This window comes from Mastigoproctus giganteus, chromosome 3, assembly GCF_048544385.1.
Source record: "Mastigoproctus giganteus isolate SK-2022 chromosome 3, ASM4854438v1, whole genome shotgun sequence".
Classification (NCBI taxonomy): domain Eukaryota; kingdom Metazoa; phylum Arthropoda; class Arachnida; order Uropygi; family Thelyphonidae; genus Mastigoproctus; species Mastigoproctus giganteus.
The window spans coordinates 172,133,056-172,158,259 of record NC_143577.1 but is presented as its reverse complement, the minus strand read 5'-3'; the positions used below and the strand labels follow the sequence as shown (position 1 = coordinate 172,158,259).

Here is a 25,204-nt window from a genome sequence, read left to right as displayed (position 1 = left end):
TCTTCTAAGCACTGGTCTATGGTTAAACCACGCACGAAATTATACCGCAAAACTGTCCTTATCTCATTTCGTGACCACGATGCCATCGCAAGCACTTTACACTCTCATTACTAATGAATAACTGAGCCCATCGACTTGGCGCGGCGGCTACTATGCACGTATGAACATGTCTCAACATGCAGCAACAAGCAGCTTCCTGTGATTCATTGTTGCGTCATATTGCAAAACTTTCCTAGTACCCTTTATTTGATTCATCTATGAGTTATTTCATTGGAATCTTCTCTTACTACAGGTATTTTGGAATGCTGGATGTCATATGGTAGCCCTAAACTTTCAAACACTAGGTGAGTAGTTAACAATCTTTCATTTATGTGTGCATCGTACATAAAGCAGACTAAGAAACACATATATAAAGTCTAAGGATTTCACAGATATGCATATTTCAAACAAGTTAAATTGTAGTAGTAGTAGTAGAAGTGGCATGTGATGCAAGAAAGCAAGTGTATGAGCTTATGCAGCATCAGCTGGCGCCTCCGTAGCCAGGTGGGCAGGAGCGGCAGTGTGTAGCACACGCTTATTGATTGGACCGGGGTTTGAGCCCGTGACCACCAAATACGGAGGATGTGGAAAGGTCAGGGAATGACCGCCTCATATCTCCGGAGCAATATGGCCTTAGTTGCTAATGCTCCTAAAAACCAAATAACAACAACAACATAACAACAGCATCAGCCAAAAAAAATCACACCATTCCCTCTAAATCCTGTCCAGTTGCTCCTTAAATTTATTTAACCTATCAACTACCACAATGGCAGATGGAAGTTTGTTCCAACAATTAACCACCCGCTGGCTAAAGGCAAATTTCCGCACGTCTATTCTACATCAGTCTTTTCTTAATTTGAATATATGCCCTCTTAGGTTCATAATCTGAACAAGTGGAAGGATCCCATCAGAATTCAGTGTGCTCAACCCATTCAAGACCTTATACACCTTAATCAGATCACCGCGCAGGTGCCTAGTCTCCACCCACTGCAATTTGCAGAACTTAAGCCTCTCCTGGTAAGAGGATCCCTTCATTCCCCTCACCAATCTTGTTGGCCTTCTCTGTATGCGCTCAAGCAAATCTACATCCTTCCTAAAATGAGGCTTCCAGACCAGTACACAGTACTCAAGGCATGGCCTGACCATTGCATTATACAGAGGGACAATCACCTCCTTTTCCCTGCTAGCAAAATTCCTATATATCATTGACAAAACCTCATGACCTGCCCTGGCAGCCTGTCTGCATTGCTCAGAAAACTTCATATCTGACTGCACAATTAGTCTCAAGTCTTTTTCATTTTCTACCACCTTAAGTGTAGTACCACACAGTTGGTACGTTTCTCTGGGGTTACTTCTACCCATATGCAGTACTTTGCATTTGTCAAGGTTAAACTTCAGTTGCCACTTCTTAGCTCATCGGCCCAAATTTTCTAGATCCTGTTGCAGAAGCACACTGCTATCATGCCAACCTTTCTTTCATCTGCAAACTTCGACACTAAGCCTGATATACCATCATCAATATCATTGATAAATAAACAAAACAACAGTGGACCCAACACCAAACCCTGTGGGACTCCACTAATAACATTAGTCCACAAAGAGCAGCACCCATTGATTACCACCCTCTGTCTTCTCCCACTCAACCATCCTTTTATCCATTGTAGCAACTTACCCTTAATACCATTATGCTCCAATTTGTACAATAGTCTTCCATGCGCAACAGTGTCAAAAGTTTTCCTGAAATCCAAATATATGATATCAAAAATATTTTTTGCATCCAGTTCCTTTGTAACCACATCATAATATCCTATCAAATTTGTCAGACAAGACTTTCCCTTAACAAACCCATGCTGTGTCTAAATTATTGCTGCAGTCTTGTCTAGATGATCCTGCAATGCATCTTTAACCAGTGACTCCATTATTTTACCCGGAACAGAAGTTAAACTAACTGGTCTGTAATTACTCGTGTCACCCTTCGATCCCCCCCTTGTGGACTGGGGACACATTTGCACATTTCTGGTCCGTGGGGACCTCCCCCGAGTCCCCTTCGTCCAATTCTTTCATAATTTGCTTAGTTGCTTTGCCGCCTCCTTTAATATAACTGGATAGATCCCATCTACCGCAGATGTCTTTCTTATGTTTAACTTCAACAATTTGTCCTCCATTTTGCTCTCAGTTATTACAAAATCACTGTTACACCCTGTTAAATCACTGTAAGCACCCTGTTACAATTTGATAACCTTGTGGCATTTTCAAACCTTAATAACTCGTCATGTGTGAATGTAGATGCAAAATACTCATTCGGTTTGTTTGCTATCTGAGCAGGATCATCAACAGTCAAACCATCGATATCAAGTGGACCAATCAGATTCATCCCGTTCCCTTTAGAGTTTATATAAATGAAGAAATCCTTGCTGTTTTTCTTAGCATCCTTTGCCAAAGATTTCTCATAATCTGCCTTCGCCTGCCTAACTTTCTTTGTGACCTGATTACAGACTAGCTTATATCTGCCATAGGCTTCTGTGTCGCCTGATAATTTATATGCAACCCATTCATTTTCCTTCTCTGTCACGAGTCTCATTAGTTCATTTGATAACTATTTAGGCCTAAACCTTGAACAATATTTCTTATTAGGTATGAAACGTTTAGTAGCTTCCAGGAATAATTCCTTGGGTGCTTCCCACTTAGAATTTATTGTTGGTAACATCATCAGTTGATTCCGCTGTACAGAATTTAAAAACTGTCTGAGACCACTGTACTCACCTTTACAGAAGCAAAAACTCTTTCCTTTACCCCTGATGGAAATTATATCTTTAAGTAAATCCCACATCAGTACACTGTGATCACTGCCACCTAGTGGTTCCTTTATCTGAAAATTCTTAATACACGAATGATCACTGCTGATAACCAGATCAAGAGTATTACCCTTTCTGGTTGCCTCTTGAACATGCTGATGCAGAAAACAGTCATCCAATAAATCCACAAAAGTCTTACTAGTGTGTAAATGAACAACCCACAAGTTCCAGTCAATATCTGGGAACTTAAAATCCCCCATTATAAGACATTCTGATTTACTAGCCCACTCTTATTTCTCTGTACAATTGTTCATTGTACTCATTCAAGTCATTAGGCCTGTAACACACTCCTACTTTTATTTTTGCTTTCGTAGTGCTTATGTCACACCAAACTGACTCAATAGTGCACTGTTCATCTATATCAACTGGATGCACTTCTTTTGATTTTGTTTTTCTTAATTAACAGCATGACACCTCCTACCTTCCTATCCTGTGTATCCTTTCTGTACACATTGTACTCCTCAAATTCCAATTCTGCATTCCTAATATCAGTGTGACACCATGTCTCTGATATCCCAACAATATCTGCCTTTGATGTCTTGACCAACACTTCAAATTGCTCAAATTTATTTACTATACTTTTACATTGGTATACATGCAATCATACATGCACCTATTCCTATTCCTAGTTACCCTGACACGTCCCATATACCCACCTGTTTCACGATGACTGCCATCAGTCTCTGAAACCCCCAGCACCCCTCACTCCAGGTCACTACTTATTCTAATAGAAGTTGTGCAAAAATCACCTTCACCTGAAAATTAAATCGAAATTAAATTGAAATTAATTTCACTTGAAATTAAATCGAAATCATGACTCTGACCAGAGCAGCAAAGCAAAAGGCTCAAGCTAATGGAAGTGCTGTGCTGTGGTTCAGGGGAGAACTGAGGGGGAGCAGTTAACCTCTGAATCACAGCCTATTAAAATGCACTACTTGCTTGATTTTGTGGAGCAGTCAGGTACGGGACATGACACTGCCATGGGGGATATCTTTGTGTGTGCGCGATGCAAGGAGTGTATGGAAATCAGGTGACAACTCAGCATTGTTGTGGGCCTATATGAGAGCTTGAAGGACAGGGTGGATTCCCTCCAAAGATTAATAGTGAGGGCCCATCAAGCTCTCATCTGCCCACACCAATGTCAGAGCTTGCACTTGGTCATCACGCAACACAGCGGCAGCCCCCAAGGCAGAATGCTCTGGTCCCAAAGGAACTAGTAGTTGTTGGCGACTCTATTGTCAGGGAAACGGGAAACTTGCTTTGTAAAAAGGATAGATGGAACAGGACCAGGGTATGTCTGCCAGTGGCAAAGGTTGATGAGGTTGAAGAGCAGATATCATCTTTTAAGGGCACAAAAGATGATATAGTTGTACATGTTGGGACTAATGATATTAAGAGTAGAAAACTGGCGGAATTACTTAACAAGTACAGGTCACTGTTGAAAAAAAGCCGTGAATTATGATTGAATTTGAAAGTGTCTGCAATTCTGCCCAGACACGATAGGAGGGAGTACAGGATGAGAGCCCTGTTGATCAATTCGTCCCTGGAAAGATTGTGCAAGGCTCAAGGGGTAGAATTTTTTTCAGCCTGGTCTCTACTTGTTAACAGGAGGGACTGCTTCAACAGGGATGGGATACACTTAAATAGAAAGGGTGCAAGAATGTTTGCTGATGCTATCGAGGCAGTGTTAGGTGGGTCGGAAATATGCTAGATTGGGGGGATACAAGGACTAATAGATTAACAGTAGCCACTGGCAGAGGTGAAAGTGATTCTTGCACTGCTTCTATTGGAATGAGCCGCAGCCTGGAAAATAAGATGCAGGATATTTCAGAGACTGCTGGGAATCATTGGGGTACAAATAAACACATAGGTTTTGTTAGGGTAGCTAAGAAAAAGAACAGGTGCATGTATACTTGTGTGTACACCAGTGCTAGGAGTTTGGTAAATAAATTTGATGAATTTGAGGTATTGCTCAAAACATCAAAGGAAGATATTGTGGGGATTTCAGAGACGTGGTGTCACACAGATATAAGGAATGCAGAACTGGAATTTGGGGAGTACAATTTCTACAGAAAGGATAGACAGGATAGGAAGGGAGGAGGGGTTATGCTATTAGTTAAGAAATACATAAAATCCAAGGAAGTGAAGCCAGTCGACATTGCTGGACAGTGCAGTGTCGAGTCAGTTTGGTGTGACATAAGCATTGGGAGATCAAAATTGAGATTAAGAGTGTGCTATAGGTCTAATGACTCTGATGAGTATAATAAGAAACTGTACGGGGAAATAGACTGGGGCAGTAAATCAGAGACTCTTATAATGGGGGATTTTAACTTCCCAGATATTGACTGGAATTTGTGGGCTGGTCACTCACACACTAGCAAGGCTTTTGTGGATTTATTGGATGATTGTTTTCTACATCAGCATGTTCGGGAGGCAACTAGAGGGAGTAATACTCTCGATTTGATTATCAGTAGTGATTCTTCATTCATTAAGAATCTGCAGGTAAATGAACCACTAGGTGGCAGTGATCACAGTGTGCTGAAGTAGGATTTACTGAAAGAGATAACTACCATTATGGGTAAAGGGAAGGGTTATTGCTTTCGTAAAGGCTACTACGATGGACTGAGACAGTATTTAAATTCTATACAGTGGGACCAACTGATGATGTTACCAACAGCAAATTCAAAATGGGAAGCATTCAAAGAACTTATCTTGGAAGCTACTAGGCTTTACATACCAACTAAGAAATTTTCAAAGTTTAGGCCTAAATGGATGTCAGATGAACTGATGAGGCATATGGCAGAGAAGAAACATGCATGGGATATACAAATTAACACATGACAGAGAAGCCTATGAGAGATACAAGTTGATCTGTAACCAAGTTACAAAGGAGGTTAGGCAGGCGAAGGCAGATTACGAGAAATCTTTTGCAAGGGATGCAAAGAAAAACAGCAAAGAGTTCTTTACTTATGTAAACTCTAGAAGGAAGGGGATGAATCAGATTGGTCCACTTGATATCGATGGGTCAACTGTTGATGATCCTGCTCAGGTAGCTAACAAACTGAATGAATATTTTGCATCGACATCCACACATGAGGAGTTATTCAGCGAGGGGAATGCCAGAGGTGTATTCAACACTGGCAGTAAGCTAGAGAATCTTGTATTAACTGAGAGTAAAGTGGAGGAGAAATTGTTGAAGATAAATACAAGAAAGGCACCTGGGGTGGATGGGATCTATCCAGTTATATTAAAGGAGGCAGCAAAGGAAGTAAGCAAACCGTTAACCATAATTATGAGAGCTTCCTTGGACTCAGGGGAAATACCCATGGACTGGAGATGTGCAAATGTGACCCCAATTCACAAAGGAGGATCAAAGGGTGACACAAGTAATTATAGACCTGTTAGTTTAACTTCTGTTCCCGGAAAATTAATGGGGGTACTGGTTAAAGAAGCACAGCAGGATCATCTAGACAAGACTTCAGTTATAGCTCAGAGACAGCAGGGTTTTGTTAAGGGGAAGTCTTGCCTGACCAATTTGATTGGATACTATGATGCAGTCACAAAAGAACTGGATGCAGGGAATAACTTTGATATTATATATTTGGATCTTAGAAAGGCTTCATATACTGTTGCACATGGAGGACTGCTGCACAAATTGGAGCAGTGTGGCATTGGAGGCAAATTGCTGCTATGGATAAAGGGGTGGTTGAGGGGGAGAAGACAGAGAGTGGTAATCAATGGGCACTGCTCATCGTGGACTAAAGTTATTAGTGGAGTCCCTCAGGGTTCAGTATTGGGTCCATTATTGTTTTCTGTATTTATAAAAGATATTGATGATGGTATATCAAGCTTAATGTCCAAGTTTGCAGACGATACGAAGGTTGGCAGGGTTGTCAAGGACACTACTGACACTATGCTACTGCAACAGGATCTGGAAAGGTTGAGCAGATTGGCTGAGAGGTGGCAAATGAAGTTTAACATTGACAAATGTAAAGTACTACATATGGGAAACAGCAACCCCAGAGCAACCTATCAACTCTGTGGTACTACACTGACAGTGGTAGAGAATGAAAGGGACCTGGGGGTGGTTGTGCAGGCAGATATGGAGTTTTCTGAGCAGTGCAGACGGGCTGCAAGAGTAGCTCATGGTGTATTGTCGATGATATATAGGAATTTTTCTAGCAGGGATAAGGAGGTGATTATTCCCTTGTATAAGGCAATGGTCAGGCCACACCTAGAGTACTGTATACAGGTCTGGAGGCCTCATTTCAAGAAGGATGTAGAGATGCTGGAACGAGTACAGAGAAGGGCAACAAGATTAATGAATGGAACAAAGTGGTGCTGTTACGAAGAAAGGCTTAAGATTTGCAAATTACAGTGTCTGGGGACTAGGCACCAGCGAGGTGATCTGATAGAGGTGTATAAAGCCTTGAATGGTTTGAGCATGCTCAATGCTGATGGGATTCTTCCTCTTGCTCAGAATAATCACCTGAGAGGGCATAAATTCAAATTGAGAAAAGACAGATGTAGGATAGACGTGAGGAAATTTGCCTTTAGCCACCGCGTGGTTGGTTGGTGGAATAGACTTCCATCCCTTGTCGTGGAAGTTTATAGCATAAATAAGTTTAAGGCTCAGCTGGACAGGTATTTCGAACGAACAGAGGGGTGAAGTGGAAGTGGTTATTTTTTATTTATTTATTTATTATTATTATTATTATTATTATTATTTTTTTTTTTGGCTGATGCTGCATAAGCTTGCTTTCTTGCATCAAATGCCTCTACTAATGCCAATGCTAACCTCTGCCTGCGGCTACTTTTAACCTTTTAGTCTGTGAATCTCCCCCAGGCTAGCAGTTTTCCGATCCACCTAACACTGCCTCCATAGCATCAGCAAATATTCTTGCACCCTTTCTATTTAAATGTATCCCATCCCTGTAGAAGCAGTCTCTCCTGTTAACAAGCACAAGCCATGTTGAAAAAAAAATTCTATCCCTTGCGCCTTGCATAAATAAAAAAACATATATTTGTATAAATAAAAAAATATAGATTTTGTTTTCTTTAAAAATTCTAAAATTATTAATACTGTTTGGCATTATTGAAATTATATGGAGTAAGCGTGTTTTTTGCAGCCAGCAGAATTTAAGCTGCCTGTACTCTTTGATGTATAAAACGAAATGTCATGATGCACTATGGGTAGGAGCAGGGTATATTAATACACCATACCATTTGCTGTGTGAAGAGACCATATACTTCTCTGAGTGGTGTCAACTTGACATTGAAACAGAGATTGAAATAAAGTATAGTTAATACAGTGGTTTTAATGTGAACATTAAGACCACTAATACAAACTTTAGTATCACTATTGGCAAAATAATGAAAGGAAGCACCCATAAATAAAAAAACTTGCATTTCATATGTTAAGCTGTGAATTTTCATTCAGAATATTCTTTGCCGCATAATGCTCTATAAATTATACACACACATAAAATGATTCATCATCATTTTGTGTGTGTGTAAAACATTCTGTATTAAAGCAAAAAATTGATCTGTTTCTATGAATGGACAATTCATGTTATTGCAGATTTATATAGGGCGCCTCCGTAGCCAGGTGGGAAGGAGCAGCAGTGCGTAGCACACGCTTCTTGATTGGACCGGGGTTCGAGCCCGTCACCACCAAATACGGAGGATGCGGAAAGGTCAGGGAATGACCACCGCATATCCCGGAGCAATATGGCCTTAGTTGCTAATGCTTCTAAAAACCAAATAACCAAATAACAAATAGCAGATTTATAGAGGAAGCAAAGAAGGCTTCTATTTGAACAAAGGGCTAGAAAACCAGATTAACTGTATAGATTCATTTCCTTGAATTCTCTGGTTGGATGTCTACAACTAATATGAAATGAAAGTTAAAATGAAATAGAATGACACCAATCATTTAAAAACTAAAAAGGTTTACTGAAACATTTTGCTAACTGCATTGTACCGAAATAAAATAAAATAAAATGCTACATATTACACTAAAAATGCCAAATGACCTTTTGTTTAGTAGCATCTTTAAATTTGTACAGCCTGATACTGCTGAAATTTATGGATTATGAAAAGGCATTTGACTCCATACTACATAAGACAATGTTTCAGGCACTGGAAAGACAAGGCATAAATATCCCATACATTATGATTTTGAAGAAAATATATACGAACCCTACCTCCTTTATTAGACTAGATAAAGACAGTAGCAAATTTAAAATTGAGAAAGGAGTTCAACAAGGTGACAATATCTCCGAAGTTGTAGTAGTAGTAGTGGCATGTGATGCAAGAAAGCAAATGTATGAGCTTATGCAGCATCAGCCAAAAAAAAAAAAAAAAAAAATCACACCATTCCCTCCAAATGCCTGTCCAGTTCCTCCTTAAATTTATTCAACCTATCAACTTCCACAATGACAGATGGAAGTTTGTTCCAGCAATTAGCATTAGCATTTAGCATTAGCATTAGTAGAGGCATATGATGCAAGAAAGCAAGCTTATTCAGCATCAGCCAAAAAAAAAACAAAAAAAAAAAACACACCACTCCCATTTCACCCCTCCGTTCGTTCGAAATACCTGTCCAGTTGAGCTTTAAATTTGTTTAGGCTATCAGCTTCAACAACAAGTGATGGAAGTCGGTTCCACCAACCAACCACCCGCTGGCCAAAGGCAAATTTCCGCACATCTATCCGACATCCGTCCTTCCTCAATTTGAATTTATGCCCTCTGAGGTGATTATTCTGAGCAAGATGAAGAGTCCCATTGGCATTGAGCATGCTCAAACCATTCAAAGCCTTATACACCTCTATCAGATCACCTCGCCGGTGCCTAGTCTCCAGACTCTGTAATTTGCAAAACTTAAGCCTTTCTTCGTAAGAGCAACCCTTTGTTCCATTCACTAATCTTGTTGCCCTTCTCTGTACCCATTCCAGCAGCTCTACATCCTTCTTGAAATGAGGCCTCCAGACCTGTATACAGTACTCAAGATGTGGCCTAACCATTGCCTTATACAAGGGAATAATCACCTCTTTATCCCTGCTAGAAAAATTCCTGTATATCATTGACAAGACACCATGAGCTACTCTTGCAGCTTGTCTGCACTGCTCAGAGAACTTCATATCTGCCTGCACAATTACCCCCAGGTCCTTTTCATTCTCCACCATGGTCAGTGTAGTACCGCAGAGTCAATACGTTGCTCTGGGGTTACTGTTTCCCATATGTAGTACTTTACATTTGTCAATGTTAAACTTCATTTGCCACCTCTCAGCCCATCTGTTCAACCTTTCCAGATCCTGTTGCAGCAGCATAGTGTCAGTAGTGTCCTTAACAACCCTGCCAACCTTTGTATCATCTGCAAACTTGGACATTAAACTTGATATCCCATCATCCATATCATTCATAAACACCGAAAACAACAACGGACCCAACACTGAACCCTGAGGAACTCCACTAATAACATTAGTCCACGTTGAGCAGTGTCCATTGATTACCACTCTCTGTCTTCTGCCACTCAACCATCCCCTTATCCATAGCAGCAATTTGCCTCCAATGCCACACTGCTCCAATTTGTGCAGCAGTCTTCCATGTGCAACAGTATCAAAAGCCTTTCTAAGATCCAAATATATAATATCAAAGTTATTCCCTGCATCCAGTTCTTTTGTGACTACATCACAGTATCCAATCAAATTGGTCAGGCAAGACCTGCCCTTAACAAAACCATGCTGCGTCTGAGCTATAACTGAATTCTTGTCTAGATGATCCTGCAGTGCTTCTTTAACCAGTGCCTCCATTAATTTACCTGGAACAGAAGTTAAACTAACAGGTCTATAATTACTTGTGTCAGCCTTTGATCCTCCTTTGTGAATTGGGGTTACATTTGCACATCTCCAGTCTATGGGTACCTCCCCTGAGTCCAAAGAAGCTCTCATAATTATGGCTAGGGGTTTGCTTACTTCCTTTGCCGCCTCCTTTAATATAACTGGATAGATCCCATCCACCCCAGGTGCCTTTTTTATGTTTATCCTCAACAATCTCTCCTCCACTTTCTTCTCAGTTATTACAAAATCATCCAGCTCACTGCCAATGTTTACTTTACCTACATCATTCTCCTTCCTGAATAACTCCTCATGCGTGAATGTAGATGCAAAATACTCGTTTAGATTGTTAGCCACCTGAGCAGGATCCTCAACTGTTGAACCATCAATATCCAGTGGACCAATCTGATTCATCCCTTTCCTTCTTGAGTTTAAATATGTAAAGAACTCTTTTCTGTTTTTCTTTGCATCCTTTGCCAAGGATTTTTCGTAGTCTGCCTTTGCCTGCCTAATCTCCTTTGTGACTTGGTTACAGACCAACTTATATCTATCATAGGCTTCCATGTCACCCATTAATTTGTATGTATCCCATGCATTTTTCTTCTCTGCCACCTGTCTCATTAGTTCATCTGACAACCATTTAGGCCTAAACCTTGAACAGTATTTCTTAGTTGGTATGTAAAGCCTGGTAGCCTCCAAGATTAGTTCCTTGAATGCTTCCCATTTTGAGTTTGCTGTTGGTAACATCATCAGTTGGTCCCACTGTATAGAATTTAAATACTGTCTCAGACCATCATAGTCGCCTTTACGAAAACAAAAACCCTTCCCTTTACCTCTGATGGTAGTTACCTCCTTGAGTAAATCCCACTTCAACACACTGTGATCACTGCCACCTAGTGGTTCATTTATCTGCAGATTCTTAATGCATGAAGAATCACTACTGATAATCAGATCAAGAGTATTGCTACCTCTTGTTGCCTCACGAACATGCTGATGTAGAAAACAATCATCCAATAAATCCAGAAAAGCCTTGCTAGTGTGCGAGTGACCAACCCACAAATTCCAGTCAATATCTGGGAAATTAAAATCCCCCATTATAAGACTCTCTGATTTACTGGCCCACTCTATTTTCCTGTACAATATCTTATTATACTCATCAGAGTCATTAGGCCTATAGCACACTCCTACTCTCAATTTTGATTTCCCTATGCTTATGTCACACCAAACTGACTCGACACTGCCCTGTCCATCGATGTCGACTGGCTTCACATCCTTGGACTTTATGTGTTTCTTAACTAATAGCATAACCCCTCCTCCCCTCCTGTCCTGTCTATCCTTTCTATACACATTGTATTCCCCAAATTCCAGTTCCGCATTACTTATATCTGTGTGACACCACGTCTCTGATATCCCAACAATATCTGCCTTTGATGTTTTGAGCAATACCTCAAATTCATCAAATTTATTTACCAAACTCCTAGCATTGGTGTACACGCAGGTATACATGCACCTGTTTCTATTCTTAGCTACCCTAACACAACCCATGTGTTTACTTGTACCGCAATGACTCCCAGCAATCTCTGAAATATCCTGAATCTTGTTTTTCAGGCTTCTGCTCATTTCAATAGAAGCAGTGCAAGAATCACTTCCACCTCTGCCAGTGGCTATTGTTAATCTATTAGTCCTTGTATCCCCCCCAACTAGCAGTTTTCCGACCCACCTAACACTGCCTCGACAGCATCAGCAAAAATTCTTGCACCCTTTCTATTTAAGTGTATCCCATCCCTGTAAAAGCAATCTCTCCTGTTAACAAGTACAGTCCAGGCTGAAAAAAATTCTACCCCTTGAGCCTTGCACAATCCCTCCAGGGCCGAATTGATCGACAAGGCTCTCATCATATACTCCCTCCTATCGTGTCTGGGCAGAATTGCAGACACTTTCAAATTCAACCCTAATTCACGGCTTTTTTTCAACAGTGACCTGTACTTGCTAAGTAATTCCGCCGGTCTCCTACTCTTAATATCATTAGTGCCAACGTGTACAACTATATCACCTTTTGTGCCCTTAAAAGATGATATTCGCTCTACAACGTCATCAACCTTTGCCCCTGGCAGACATACCCTGGTCCTATTCCACCTATCCTTTTTACAAAGCATGTTCCCCGTTTCCCTGACAATAGAGTCACCAACAACTACTAGTTCCTGTGGGACCAGCGCATTCTGCCTAGGGGGCTGCCTCTGTGTTGCCTGATGACCAAGTGCAAGCTCTGGCATTGATGTGGGCAGCTGAGAGCTTGATGGGCCCCTCAATTTATTTCCTTCGAGGGCATCCACCCTGTCCTTCAAGCTCTCATAAAGGCCCATAACAACGCTGAGTTGTCGCCTGATTTCCTTGCACTCCTTACATCGTGCACACACAAAGACATCCCCCTTGGCAGCATCATGTCCCGTACCCGACTGCTCCGCAAACATCAAGCAAACAGTGCATTTTAAAAGACTGTGATTCAGAGGGCAACTGCCCCCCTCAGTTCTTCCCTGAACCACAGCACTCCCATTAGCTTGAGCCTTTTGCTTTGCTGCTCTGGTCAGAGTCATGATTCCGATTTAATTCAATAAAATTTCAAAACAAAAATTAAATCCTTAAGTTATATCAAAAAACAGTTATGTTAATTTTTTTTTTTTTTTTTTTTTCCTCTCGGTATCTAGTGTTTTCTACGAGTTCCCTTTATACAACTTCCGTATCACGTGTACCACTATAGTTATGTATTAATTATTTGTTACGATTAAGTCGTTATAAATATATAGAGTTAAAAATACAATTTAATTGACAATAAAGTTTATCAAGATTAATAGATTTACTGATTAATTGACAATATTACTGATTAATTGACAATATTATATTATGCACTATACTACACTAAGCTTATGCTATCGTGTAAAAATGGCGGGAATTCAATTAACCACCCGCTGGCTAAAGGCAAATTTCCTCACATCTATTCTACATCTGTCTTTTCTTAATTTAAATTTATGCCCCCTTAGGTTCGTAATCTGAACAAGTGGAAGGATCCCATCAGAATTCAGCGTGCTGACCCATTCAAGGCCTTATACACCTCAATCAGATCACCGCGCAGGTGCCTAGTCTCCAGCCACTGCAATTTGCAGAACTTAAGCCTCTCTTGATGAGAGGATCCCTTCGTTCCCCTCACCAATCTTGTTGCCCTTCTCTGTAAATCTACATCAAGTAAATCTACATCCTTCCTAAAATGAGGCCTCCAGACCTGTACGCAGTACTCAAGGCATGGCCTGACCATTGCCTTATACAGAGGGATAATCACCTCCTTCTCCCTGCTAGCAAAATTCCTATATATCATTGACAAAACCCCATGACCTGCCCTGGCAGCCTGTCTGCATTGCTCAGAGAACTTCATATCTGACTGCACAATTACTCCCAGGTCTTTTTCATTTTCTACCACCTTAAGTGTAGTACCACACAGTTGGTACATTTCTCTGGGGTTACTTCTACCCATATGCAGTACTTTGCATTTGTCAAGGTTGCCACTTCAGTTGCCACTTCTTAGCCCATCTGCCCAAATCATCTAGATCCTGTTGCAGTAGCACACTGCCATTACTGTCATTAACAACCCTGCCAACCTTTGTATCATCTGCAAACTTCGACATTAAGCCTGATATACCTTCATCAATGTCATTGATAAATATACAAAAGAACAGTGGACCTAATACCGAACCCTGTGGGACTCCACTAATAACATTAGTCCTAGAAGAGCAGCACCCATTGATTACCACCCTCTGTCTTCTTGCACTTAACCATCCTTTTATCCATTGTAGCAACTTACCCTTAATACCATTCTGCTCCAATTTGTACAATAGTCTTCCATGCGCAACAGTGTCAAAAGCTTTCCTGAAATCCAAATATATGATATCAAAATTATTTTTTTGCATCCAGTTCCTTTGTAACCACATCATAATATCCTATCAAATTTGTCAGACAAGACTTTCCCTTAACAAACCCATGCTGTGTCTGAATTATTGCTGCAGTCTTGTCTAGATGATCCTGCAATGCATCTTTAACCAGCGACTCCATTATTTTATCCGGAACAGAAGTTAAACTAACTGGTCTGTAATTACTGGTGTCACCCTTCGATCCCCCTTTGTGAATTGGGGATACATTTGCAGATCTCCAGTCCGTGGGAACCTCCCCTGAGTCCAAGGATGCTCTCATAATTACTGCTGCCCTTGAGGAAACTTTCAGAAGATTAGACTGGTAGCAGAAAGACGTCAATGTGAATGGAGAGTACCTAAACCATTTACAATTTGCAGATGACATTGTGGTCATAAGCCAAGATCCCAAAGAATTGGAGGAAAACCTTAATCAGTATTGCAGTGTTAGTAAGGATTTTGGACTAAAGATGAATATGGCTAAAACAAAAGTAATGATTAAGGTTTTTCTCCAATTCTTTGGGATCTTGGCTTATGACCACAATGTCATCTGCAAATTGTAAATGGTTTAGGTACTCTCCATTCACATTGACGTATTCCAAGTATGCCATGGAAAGGGATATAATCGTTGAAGGAGTAGAAATTCCAAAGGTGGATTCATATGCTTATCTTGGACAAGTTATTAGCTGTAACAATGATAAATGGCTGGAAGTCAGGAGAAGAATAAATTTCGGGTGGATAGCCTTCAGGAAATGTAGTTGCATACTGAGGAGCAATGTCCCAATTTGTCTGAAACGTAAAATAATGAACCAATGTTTACTCCCCACCATTACTCATGGAAGTGAAACTTGGGCACTCACCAAAAGAATGGAAGAGAAGCTGAAAACTACACAGCAAAGAATGGAACAAATTATATTAGGAATCAGACTATTAGATAAGAAGAGAAACACATGGATTAGGCAGCAAACACATATAAAGGACATTCTTATCAAAATCAAAGAACTGAAATGGTCTTGGTCAGAACCCCTAGGTAGCAAACACAAATAAAGGACATTCTTATTAAAACCAAAGAACTGAAATGGTCTTGGGCAGGACACATAACTTGAAAACATGAGGACAAATGGACTAAGAAAATAACAGGATGGTACCCAAGAGGAGCTAACAGAAAACCTGGAAGACAACAACAGAGATAGACAGATGAAATTCATGAGTTCATGGGTAGTAAATGGATGGCCATTGCACAAAACAGAAGGAACTGGAAAGTTGTTGGAGAGGCCTTCATGCTGCAGTGGATTGAAAATAGCCAATGATGATGACTGCTTAAATAATACTCCTCTACTCAACTCCTGTAACATGTATCCATCTGCTGGACAACTTCCTTTCCTCCACTTCTATATCAACTCTGTTTTTACCATCCTTCCACAAATAAGTTTTAGTATTGCATTTTTTTATGTAGGGTATATGAAGGTTTCACTCTGTTCATAGTATATTCTGCATTTCTAATTAGCACTGTCTCTAACCATTTGTGAAATTGCCTTCCTACATTCCTTCCCTAAAATCTGGATTTGTGCAAACGTTGAAATCACTGAGATCAAATGATGGATCTCCTCCCAGTAATGTGCTGTAACTGCAGAAGGGTCCCTATCAAATTATAACATTGAATTTCTATGGACCTGTCCTCAACTAATCAATATAATAATAATATTCAATCTGAACAATGAATTCAACACTTTGTTTAAATACAAGAAAGGGTAATGGTACCTTCCCAATAATATTTTTTACCTGGTATGTAATTAATTTGGCATATCTTAAGAATTCTAATATAGCTGTAGAAGGATGTTATGTGTTGCTTTTCCATGAAATCTAGATTTCTATAATGACCACTCTTATACAGTGTGAATATTAAGATTGTTTATTTAGCAATTAAATAAACCCCTGTACATTAAGGCAGCATTTCTGGAACCTGTCCTCAGACCATACATAGGTTATTGCTGACCTCCTTTTTTTTTTTTTTTTAAATGAAAACCCCAAACATGAGAGACATTAGAACCTAATAGTACTTATGTGGGGTATATGAAGTATGCAACAATGCATGGGCTGAAGGTTGAGAAGATGAACAAAGATACTTGTTGACATTAGACTTGAATTTCTATAGATTGTAATTTTCAGAAAATATGTATGAAAGAAGGTTGTTCCAGAAAATGGAAGTTGAATGAATAAACGAGGAAGGAAGAAAAGTTGGTTCTGTGAGTTTGAAGTTGGACAGTAAAAGGATGTTGATAGGTTGCAGCATGTGTTCAGACTGCTTTGGAAGAGAGAGTGGGAATTATAAAAGCCAATTCAGAAGAACAGTGCCCATGGAAATATCTATAGAAATGGCATGCAGCAGAAAATAATGTCTATGAGACAGAGAGCAGAGAGTCTCTGTTAGACATGGATAATACAGACAGTAGAGAACAATTTTGCATATAATAGACCCCATCTAGTCTTTTAATATGCACTCAGTTGCTACTATTAGCAATTCTATTTATAAATTTGATCACTGTAGTAATAAAAGATGCCTCACACATCCCTAATGCATCCAGAACATTATACTGATAATACTGGTCAACACATAAAATGTTATGAAAATGAAAATACCCAATCTTGACTAATTTTATGCTGCTCAATACCAAAATCACATTAAAATTTTTCAATTGGCTCTTGTTTTCAAATTACAGTTGGGGGTCTTATATTATTACCAACTATGGCTCTCGGCAAAATGCATGGCAACACTGTAGTTTCAGTACCACCACACTCAGGCGCCTCCGTAGCCAGGTGGGAAGGAGCAGCAGTGCGTAGCACATACGCTTCTTGATTAGACCGGGGTTCGAGCCCGTCACCACCAAATACGGAGGATGCGGAAAGGTCAGGGAATGACCACCGCATATCCTGGAGCAATATGGCCTTAGTTGCTAATGCTCCCCAAAAAAAAAAAAAAAAAACCACCACACTCCTATCACATGATTGGCAACTGTCCTCACTCTGCATCATGTGATAAGTTATTGCCTCAAATGTGTCTTTAACTCTGTTGCAACAATCATTGAATATGGTTAGGTACTGATTGATTTATTCTCAGTTAATTTTTGTTCTCTATGAGATTCCTATTTTTTGACCAATATTTGTGTCATGCCCTGTACGAATAGTCTGGATCACTTCTGTTACATTTGTTGAGAAGTCACATTAGCTTCAAGAATGCATCCTTCAACTCAAGCCATAAACAAGGCCTACTTCTTGTACTTTGGGTGTAAAGTAAGTGCCCCAGGACAAGAACTGGACTCTACACATATGCCTGTTCATCAAAATGCAATGGGTGAATCGAATAGGACATTTTATACCTTTTTGCAGTGTCCATGATATGGAGGGAGCCAACAAATCACGTCACAGACTATTACTTCTGTATGGTGCTTCCTATTATAAAAGGGTTGACAATGAAGAAAAAGTGGACAGTGACATACCCAAATATACCATCTACAATTTGTCCCGTGCCTAACAATGCGGTACTACCTATTCCTGAACCACCTGACCATTTTTCTGTATACTCTGATGAAGATGAAGACACTAATGAACATCAACTTGATATACACGAAGAAGTACGGCAGCTGTCTACGTCCTTTATCCTTCTAAACTGTATAAGATCACAGAAAGTGAGCTTTATGACATTATCAGGGATCTTGAACTGCCGAAGAAAAAGGCAGAGCTTTTGGCCTCAAGGCTACAACAGGGAATTCTTCTAGATCATTCTGTGAAAGTGACAAAATTTAGTACTCGAAATAAAGACTATTAATCTATCAAACAGAAGGTGAGCTCACTGTTTGTAATGATGTTGATGGTCTAATGGCAGCAATGAGCATGAGGCACGTTCCTGAAGAATGGCAACTATTTATTGACGCTTCTAAGGTTAGCCTTAAGGCTGTGTTATTACACAATGGAAATATGCTGCCTTCAATACCTCTTGCATATGCCATCCACAAAAAAGAAACATATGCAAACATGGAGAACATCCTCTTAGGTGTACACTATCAGAAGTATGATTTAAAGATTTAAAGGTAATCACCATTTTATTAGCACTACAAGAGGGTTACACTAAGTATTGTTGCTTTCTCTGTGAGTGGAATAGTCATGCCAAGGATATGCACTATGAGAAGAGGAGTTGGCCTCAATGAAAATCATTAACACCTGGAATGAAGAACGTAGCAGCATTTGAACCTCTGGTAGATCCAAATAAAGTTTTACTTCAGCCAACCACATCAAACTGGAGCTCATGAAAATTTTTGTGAAGGCTTTGGAAGTGAATGGTCCTGCATTCACATACTTGAAAGAGAAATTCCCAAGACTTAGTACAGAGAAGAGTAAAGCAGGCATTTTCACTGGTCCACAAATAAGGCAACTTCTCAAAAACGAACAGTTTAAATGTGTCCTTAGTGATAGCAAGAAACCAATGCAGAAAGCCTTTTGAAATGTTTTTACTGGTTTTATAGCAAATGTTAAAGCCAGCAACTACAGCAGCTTCTGGAAGATCTCATTAATTTTTACAAAAAACAAGTATCATTGAAGATGCATTTCTTGCACTCACACCTGGATTTCTTCCTGCCAAACTGTGATGCCATCAGTGATGAACATGGCGAATGCTTTCTTCAAGACATCACAGCAATGGAACAAGATGCAAAGGCAAATGGAGTGCTGCCATTTTAGCTGATTATTGTTGGATGGTGAAAAGGGATGCTCCCCAAGCTGAATGCAAGAGAAAGGCAAAGAAGTCCTGTGTTTCATACAGAAATGTTCGTAGCCACATCTTACTGCCATATAAATAAAAAATACCTTGTATAAATATAAAAAACTACTTTTTTCGTAAACAAGAGCCAGTCTGCCATTTTAAGCACTATTTCTTTGTTTAGCACTCCAAAATTTATAAAATAAACTTACTTTTATGCCTGTAACAAGATATGACCCAAAATTTGTTGTTCGGTGTAATCCTACTGCATCTCTCTTCTGTAAATTGCACACTGTTATTTACATCACCTGTAGGACTTGCAACATTAAATATATTGGACAAACAAGTAATGAATGTAAAAAGTAAAAAAACATAGGTCGCATTCGTAGTGAGCAAATGTATTTTCACAGTACTCCTGGGTCTAAAGTGCAGGAGAGCATAGAGATTAGAGGGGTTATATAATTGCCTTTAATTAATAATCTTTAGTATATTGTAAGGTTCATTTTGATATGTTTTTCCTGTAATAGATTGTAAATTAAAATTTTTATAATATTATAAATATAATTTTTAAAAGCTACTTTCTGTGATTTTAATAAATTTAACAATCGTTGTGACAAGATCCACCTTGAACACTTTGTCAGATTGTATCATGACTCATACATAAGTAGCTGATGACAATTTCCAGGTGAATCATGATCTCATCATTTGCAGAACCTGTGGTTTGTATTCCAAGGTTGACCTAGTGGATAATCATAGCTCACCTGGCAATTCTTTTCTTTGTCACCATTATATGGACTGTACAGATCTAAAATTAAAATTTAGTGCATTGCTAGAAGAATTTGAATCACTGAAAAAACAGGTGCTTGCCCTCTAGAATAATGTAACTGGTCGCTTGTCAGGGACTAAAGACTCTAGTAACCTACAAGTGATGCACTCTCGATTCAGGCCCCAGAACAGAATAACCAAGTGCAAACTGCTCTGGTTCAAAGGGAGTTAATTCTATTAGGAGACTCCATTGTCAAAGAAACAGGAAACAATATTTTTTGTAATAAGGATTGGTAGACAAGAACCAGGGTATGTCTGCCAGGAGCAACAATTAATGATGTCACCAACAGACTGTCAGATTTTAAGAGGGGTAAAGAGAATATTATTATTCATGTCAGGACTAATGATATTAAGCACATTTCATCTGATGATTTCTTAGACAAATATAGGACCATGCTGAAGAAATGCCATGAGTTAGGTCAGAATTTCTAAGTGTCTGCAATTCTGCCTAATAATGATAGGAGGGATTAGGCCGAATTGTAGAAAGCCTTGTGGATTAAATCAAGACTTGAAGGAGTCTGCAAGTCTTTTGGGGGGAAATTTTTATCAGCTTGGCCTGCACTTGTAAAAATCTGTTTTATAGAGACAGGATATATTTAAAGATAGAAGAGGTGGTGGGGTTATTCTTCTTATCAGCCTGAGTGCAACGAAAGATTTCTCAGATTCAGACGTTTCCCATGCTAGTATAGAATCTGTATGATGTGAGATAGTCTGAAGCAAAGGTATAATGAGAGTGGAAGTAACCTACTGGCCAGGTGATTGTGAAGATTATGATGGAAGCCTGTACATACAAATGGAATAGGCAAGTAAGCATCACTGTCTTATTATGGGTGATTTTAATTTGCCTCTAACTGATTGGAGCAAATGGGAAGGAAACTCCACATGGGGCACAAAATTTTTAAATCAACTAGATGATTTTTATTTGTATCAACATGCCAGAGAAAGTACTAGGGAAAAGATATTCTAGACCTGATCATCACCCATGAACCAGATGACATAATAGGGCTGACAATACAGGAACTAGTAGCAGGAAGTGATCGTGTAGTTCTGCAGTGGATGATGAAGAGAGACAGCAGTAGTTAAAGGCAAGGGAATGGGTTATAATTTCAGAGAAGGAAATTTTGATGCCTTAAGGTACTACATGGCCTCTATTAACCAGGTAGATATCTCACAGAGAGTGAATACAATTGAATTATGGTAGACCTTTAAAACATTAATCACAGAAGCATTGAGTGAATATATACCATTAAAGAATACTCCATGAGGACGATTCCAAGTTGGATGAACAATGAAGTTGCCAGATGACTTGAGCAGAAAAGGATGGCATGGAAAAGTTACAGAGCAATAAAAAGTACTGATGCCTATAACAGCTACAAATTTAGCTGTAATAGTGTCACAGAAAAGATTGGCAAAGGCAGATTACGAGAAATTTTCAGCGAAGAAGGAAGGACAAATTAGATAGGACCCTTATATAATGGATGTAGGATAGTATTAGATACCCCAGCTGATGTTGCAGATGAACTCAACAGTTACTTTGTATCGATATTTAAAAGAGAAAAATCCTTGATGTCAATGAGAAATTATGGGAGTGAAGTTGAAAAATATGTAATTAATGACACTGAAATTTCACATGATTATTCAATGAAAACACTTTTGAGCCTAAAGGAGAGTAAGGTTCCTGGGGTTAACGGCATATACCCTATAATTTTAAGGGAGGTGGCAAGTGATTGCACTGAACCATTAAGAATAATTATGAGTGCATCACTGGACTCAGGAGAGATTCCTTTTGATTGGGGAAGTGCCAATACATAAAGGCAGTTCTAAGAGCATAGTGGGAAACTGCCGACTGGTCAGTCTAACTTCAGTAGTAAGGAAAGTCATGGCGACAATGATCAAGGGTGGAATTCAGGATCATTTAGATAGAAATGGAATTCTGAGGGAAAATTGTGTTTAACAAATCTGGTTAGCTATTTTGACAGGGTCACTCATGAGCTGGATTTAGGGAATAGTTTTGATAGTTGACAGTGTTTATTTAGATTTAAGCAAAGCATTTGACTCAGTCCCACATGAGTGGTTACTTTATAATCTGGAACAGGTTGGAATCACAGGGAAAATTCTTAGATGTATTGCAGGATGGCTTCAGGGCAGAGGACAGAAGTTTGTGATAAATGGTTATCCTTAAGATTGGGTTAATGTAAGATTTGGGGTTCCCTAAGGACCACTGTTTTGTTTTTGATTTTCTTAAATGAGATCGATGAAGGGATATAGAGGGTGTGGTGTCTAAATTTGCAGATGATGCAAAAATCAGTTGAGTAGTTAATGATTACTGCCAAATAGAGCTTCTTCAGAGTGACCTAGATAGAGAACTAGGGGCCATTAATTCAAGTTACGATTGAACTTCCTGGATTGCAGGAAGTTTTATTTTAGCCAGTGAGTTATAAATTACTGGACAAGTTACCTACATGGGTGGTTCAGGCTGACAATTTGGAGAAATTCAAAGGTCAGCTGGATAGTTACCTATGGGGGAAGGAAAATGCATAAGTGGTTTATTTATTTTTCTTTTATTAATTATTATTATTTTTATTATTTTACTCCTTTTGTTTTTTTGGCTGGTGCAGCTTAAACCTTTGGTTTCCTTGCACCATATGGTCATTATTAATACTAAATTACATTTAAGCATTAATTTATATAGATCTGATATCAATAACAATGGCCACAATGAACTTAAGAATAATGTCACTGAACATGAGATTCAATTTAAATATTTTCAATCATATGCCTTTTATAATAATTATATTTCAGTTTTGGCACAAATTCAGAGCCTTAATTTGAGGTTAGAACGGGAAGAAATCTTTATGTTTAAATAAAAATCTCTTTGTTCTTATTGCCTTAATAATAAATTTAACCAATTTATTTCTAATCATATATAAATACAGTATATATATTAAGTTTAGGCTTTTACCCTACAGTAGCCCCAAAAAGAATCGTATTCTTATGTTAAAATTTCAGTCAAAACTTATGGCATTAATTCATACAGTTTATTACCTTCTACTTCGCACGTAGACAAAGCCTCCAACAACTATGCCTTTATATGTAAAGCTTTCTCTATCGATTCATTAAACAAAGAGCTACATGACAGTGATATTTACAAATTGGAGTCTTCCTCTCCTAACATTATCACTAAAAATTATTGGTTTTAAATAAGAAATTAAAAATAAATATTAATAATTTTAAATTTCCCTTTTTTCATTCCAAACATAAAACATATGTCAAATTCAGATTTATTACTTTTTGTAAAAATAGTTATGTTCACCTTTCTGGAATTACATTAGAACAGTTACTTAAACCTCTGTTGTGTATTTTACCTAACACCAAAATTATTCTTAATAATTTACCTGTCTTGGAAATATTAAAATCTAATAACTTACAAGATATTTAATTTTATGATTTCCATAGTCTCTTTACTAGTATAAATATGACTAATTTAAAAACATTTAGATTAATCTAAAAATTTATTTTAGAAATTTTCCATAAATATAATCATGTTATTAATTGATCAACTTTGAACAACTTGATGAACCTTTGTGCCTTAAATAACTATGTTTTTGATGGTTTCCATGGTACTGCCATGTGTAGCCATGCCTCTTGTATTCTTGCAAATTTATATCTTTACTGGTCAAAAATTTCTCTTCCCCAAGGTATACTGTTATTTAGGTATTTTGATGACCTTTGCATAATCAGTTATCAAGGATCCTTAATAAAGGACAAAATCCTTAATAAAGGATTTTGTCCTTTATTAAGGATCCTTTATTAAGGATTTTGTCCATTTGTTTCCTCTTGAACTTACTCTAGAAAAAACTAATTCCTGTAACAACACTGTCAATTATTTGCTTATTGTTAATGATCACACTGCATTTGATCTTTACAATAAAAGAGATTCTTTCAACTTTGAAGTTGTTAATTTTTCAAATTGATTTCCCAATATTTCTGATAGAGTCCGCTCCTGTTATTACTTCCCAATGTGTTTAAATTGCTATATGTAATAACTGCAATATTGCTATTTCCAACCTTTAAAATTTTTTTCTTAAACTAGCACTTTTTTTCCTTTATCTTATTTAAATTATCATTTTCAACTTAATATAAAGGTAAACTGCAGCCACATCAACCCACTGTAGGATGGAAACCTCCTCAACAATTCAAGTTGAGGGAATTGGACCATAATCTGCTACGCTAGTCCAGTGCAGGTTGGCAGATCGACCATATTTAACAATCAGGGGCTTGAACCTCAGTCTATGCTACTGCATATGCATATCAGAGCATATGCTACTGCACTCCTTCTCCTGACCACTCGGCTATGGAGGCTGTCCAATATAATACAGTATAACTTAATATAACATCCAACTTAATATAATCAACCATAAATTATTATCATTATTATATATATATTTTTTTTTCAAAATCCATTAACTTACTACAGATTTCTCTCTCTCTCTCTCTCTCTCTCTCTCTCTCTCTCTCTCTCTCTCTCTCTCTCTCTCTCTCTCTTTTTTTTTTTTTTTTGTTGTTTGTGTTGTGTATGTTGTGATTTTTCACACACTTTTGGCCTCTGCATTACTGTCAGGTGCTGGTGTAAATTTCCTACTTTTTAGCTTAATTTTAACTTCGTTTATTTCAAACATTTTCTCAGATACATAATACTTCCACCTTTCTTACTCTTTTTAATTTTCCCACATTATATCTGTTTAGATCTCACTTTATCACCTTATTTCATATTTTTTTCTCTAGGCTTGCACATTATGTACTGTATATAGCATACATTTAATAGGTTGACTACATTTAGTATGATGTCCCTATGAAATGTATGCAATTTTTTTACTTTCTAATTATTTCTAGCTTTGACAAAAAATTTTATCACTGGATATCTCAATCATATAACTT

General features: G+C 38.4%; 1 protein-coding gene across 3 annotated transcripts in view; it reads left to right on the top strand.

Annotated features, from left to right (window-relative positions):
* Positions 1–25,204, top strand: part of LOC150088410 (1-phosphatidylinositol 4,5-bisphosphate phosphodiesterase classes I and II-like) — a 1,046,313-nt gene that overhangs the window by 558,659 nt on the left and 462,450 nt on the right. For all 3 annotated transcript variants that reach the window (XM_090369498.1, XM_090369497.1, XM_090369499.1), the window contains exon 18: positions 293–344. In XM_090369498.1, coding sequence (XP_090225624.1) covers positions 293–344 — 52 coding nt within the window. The remainder of the gene's footprint in view (positions 1–292; positions 345–25,204) is intronic.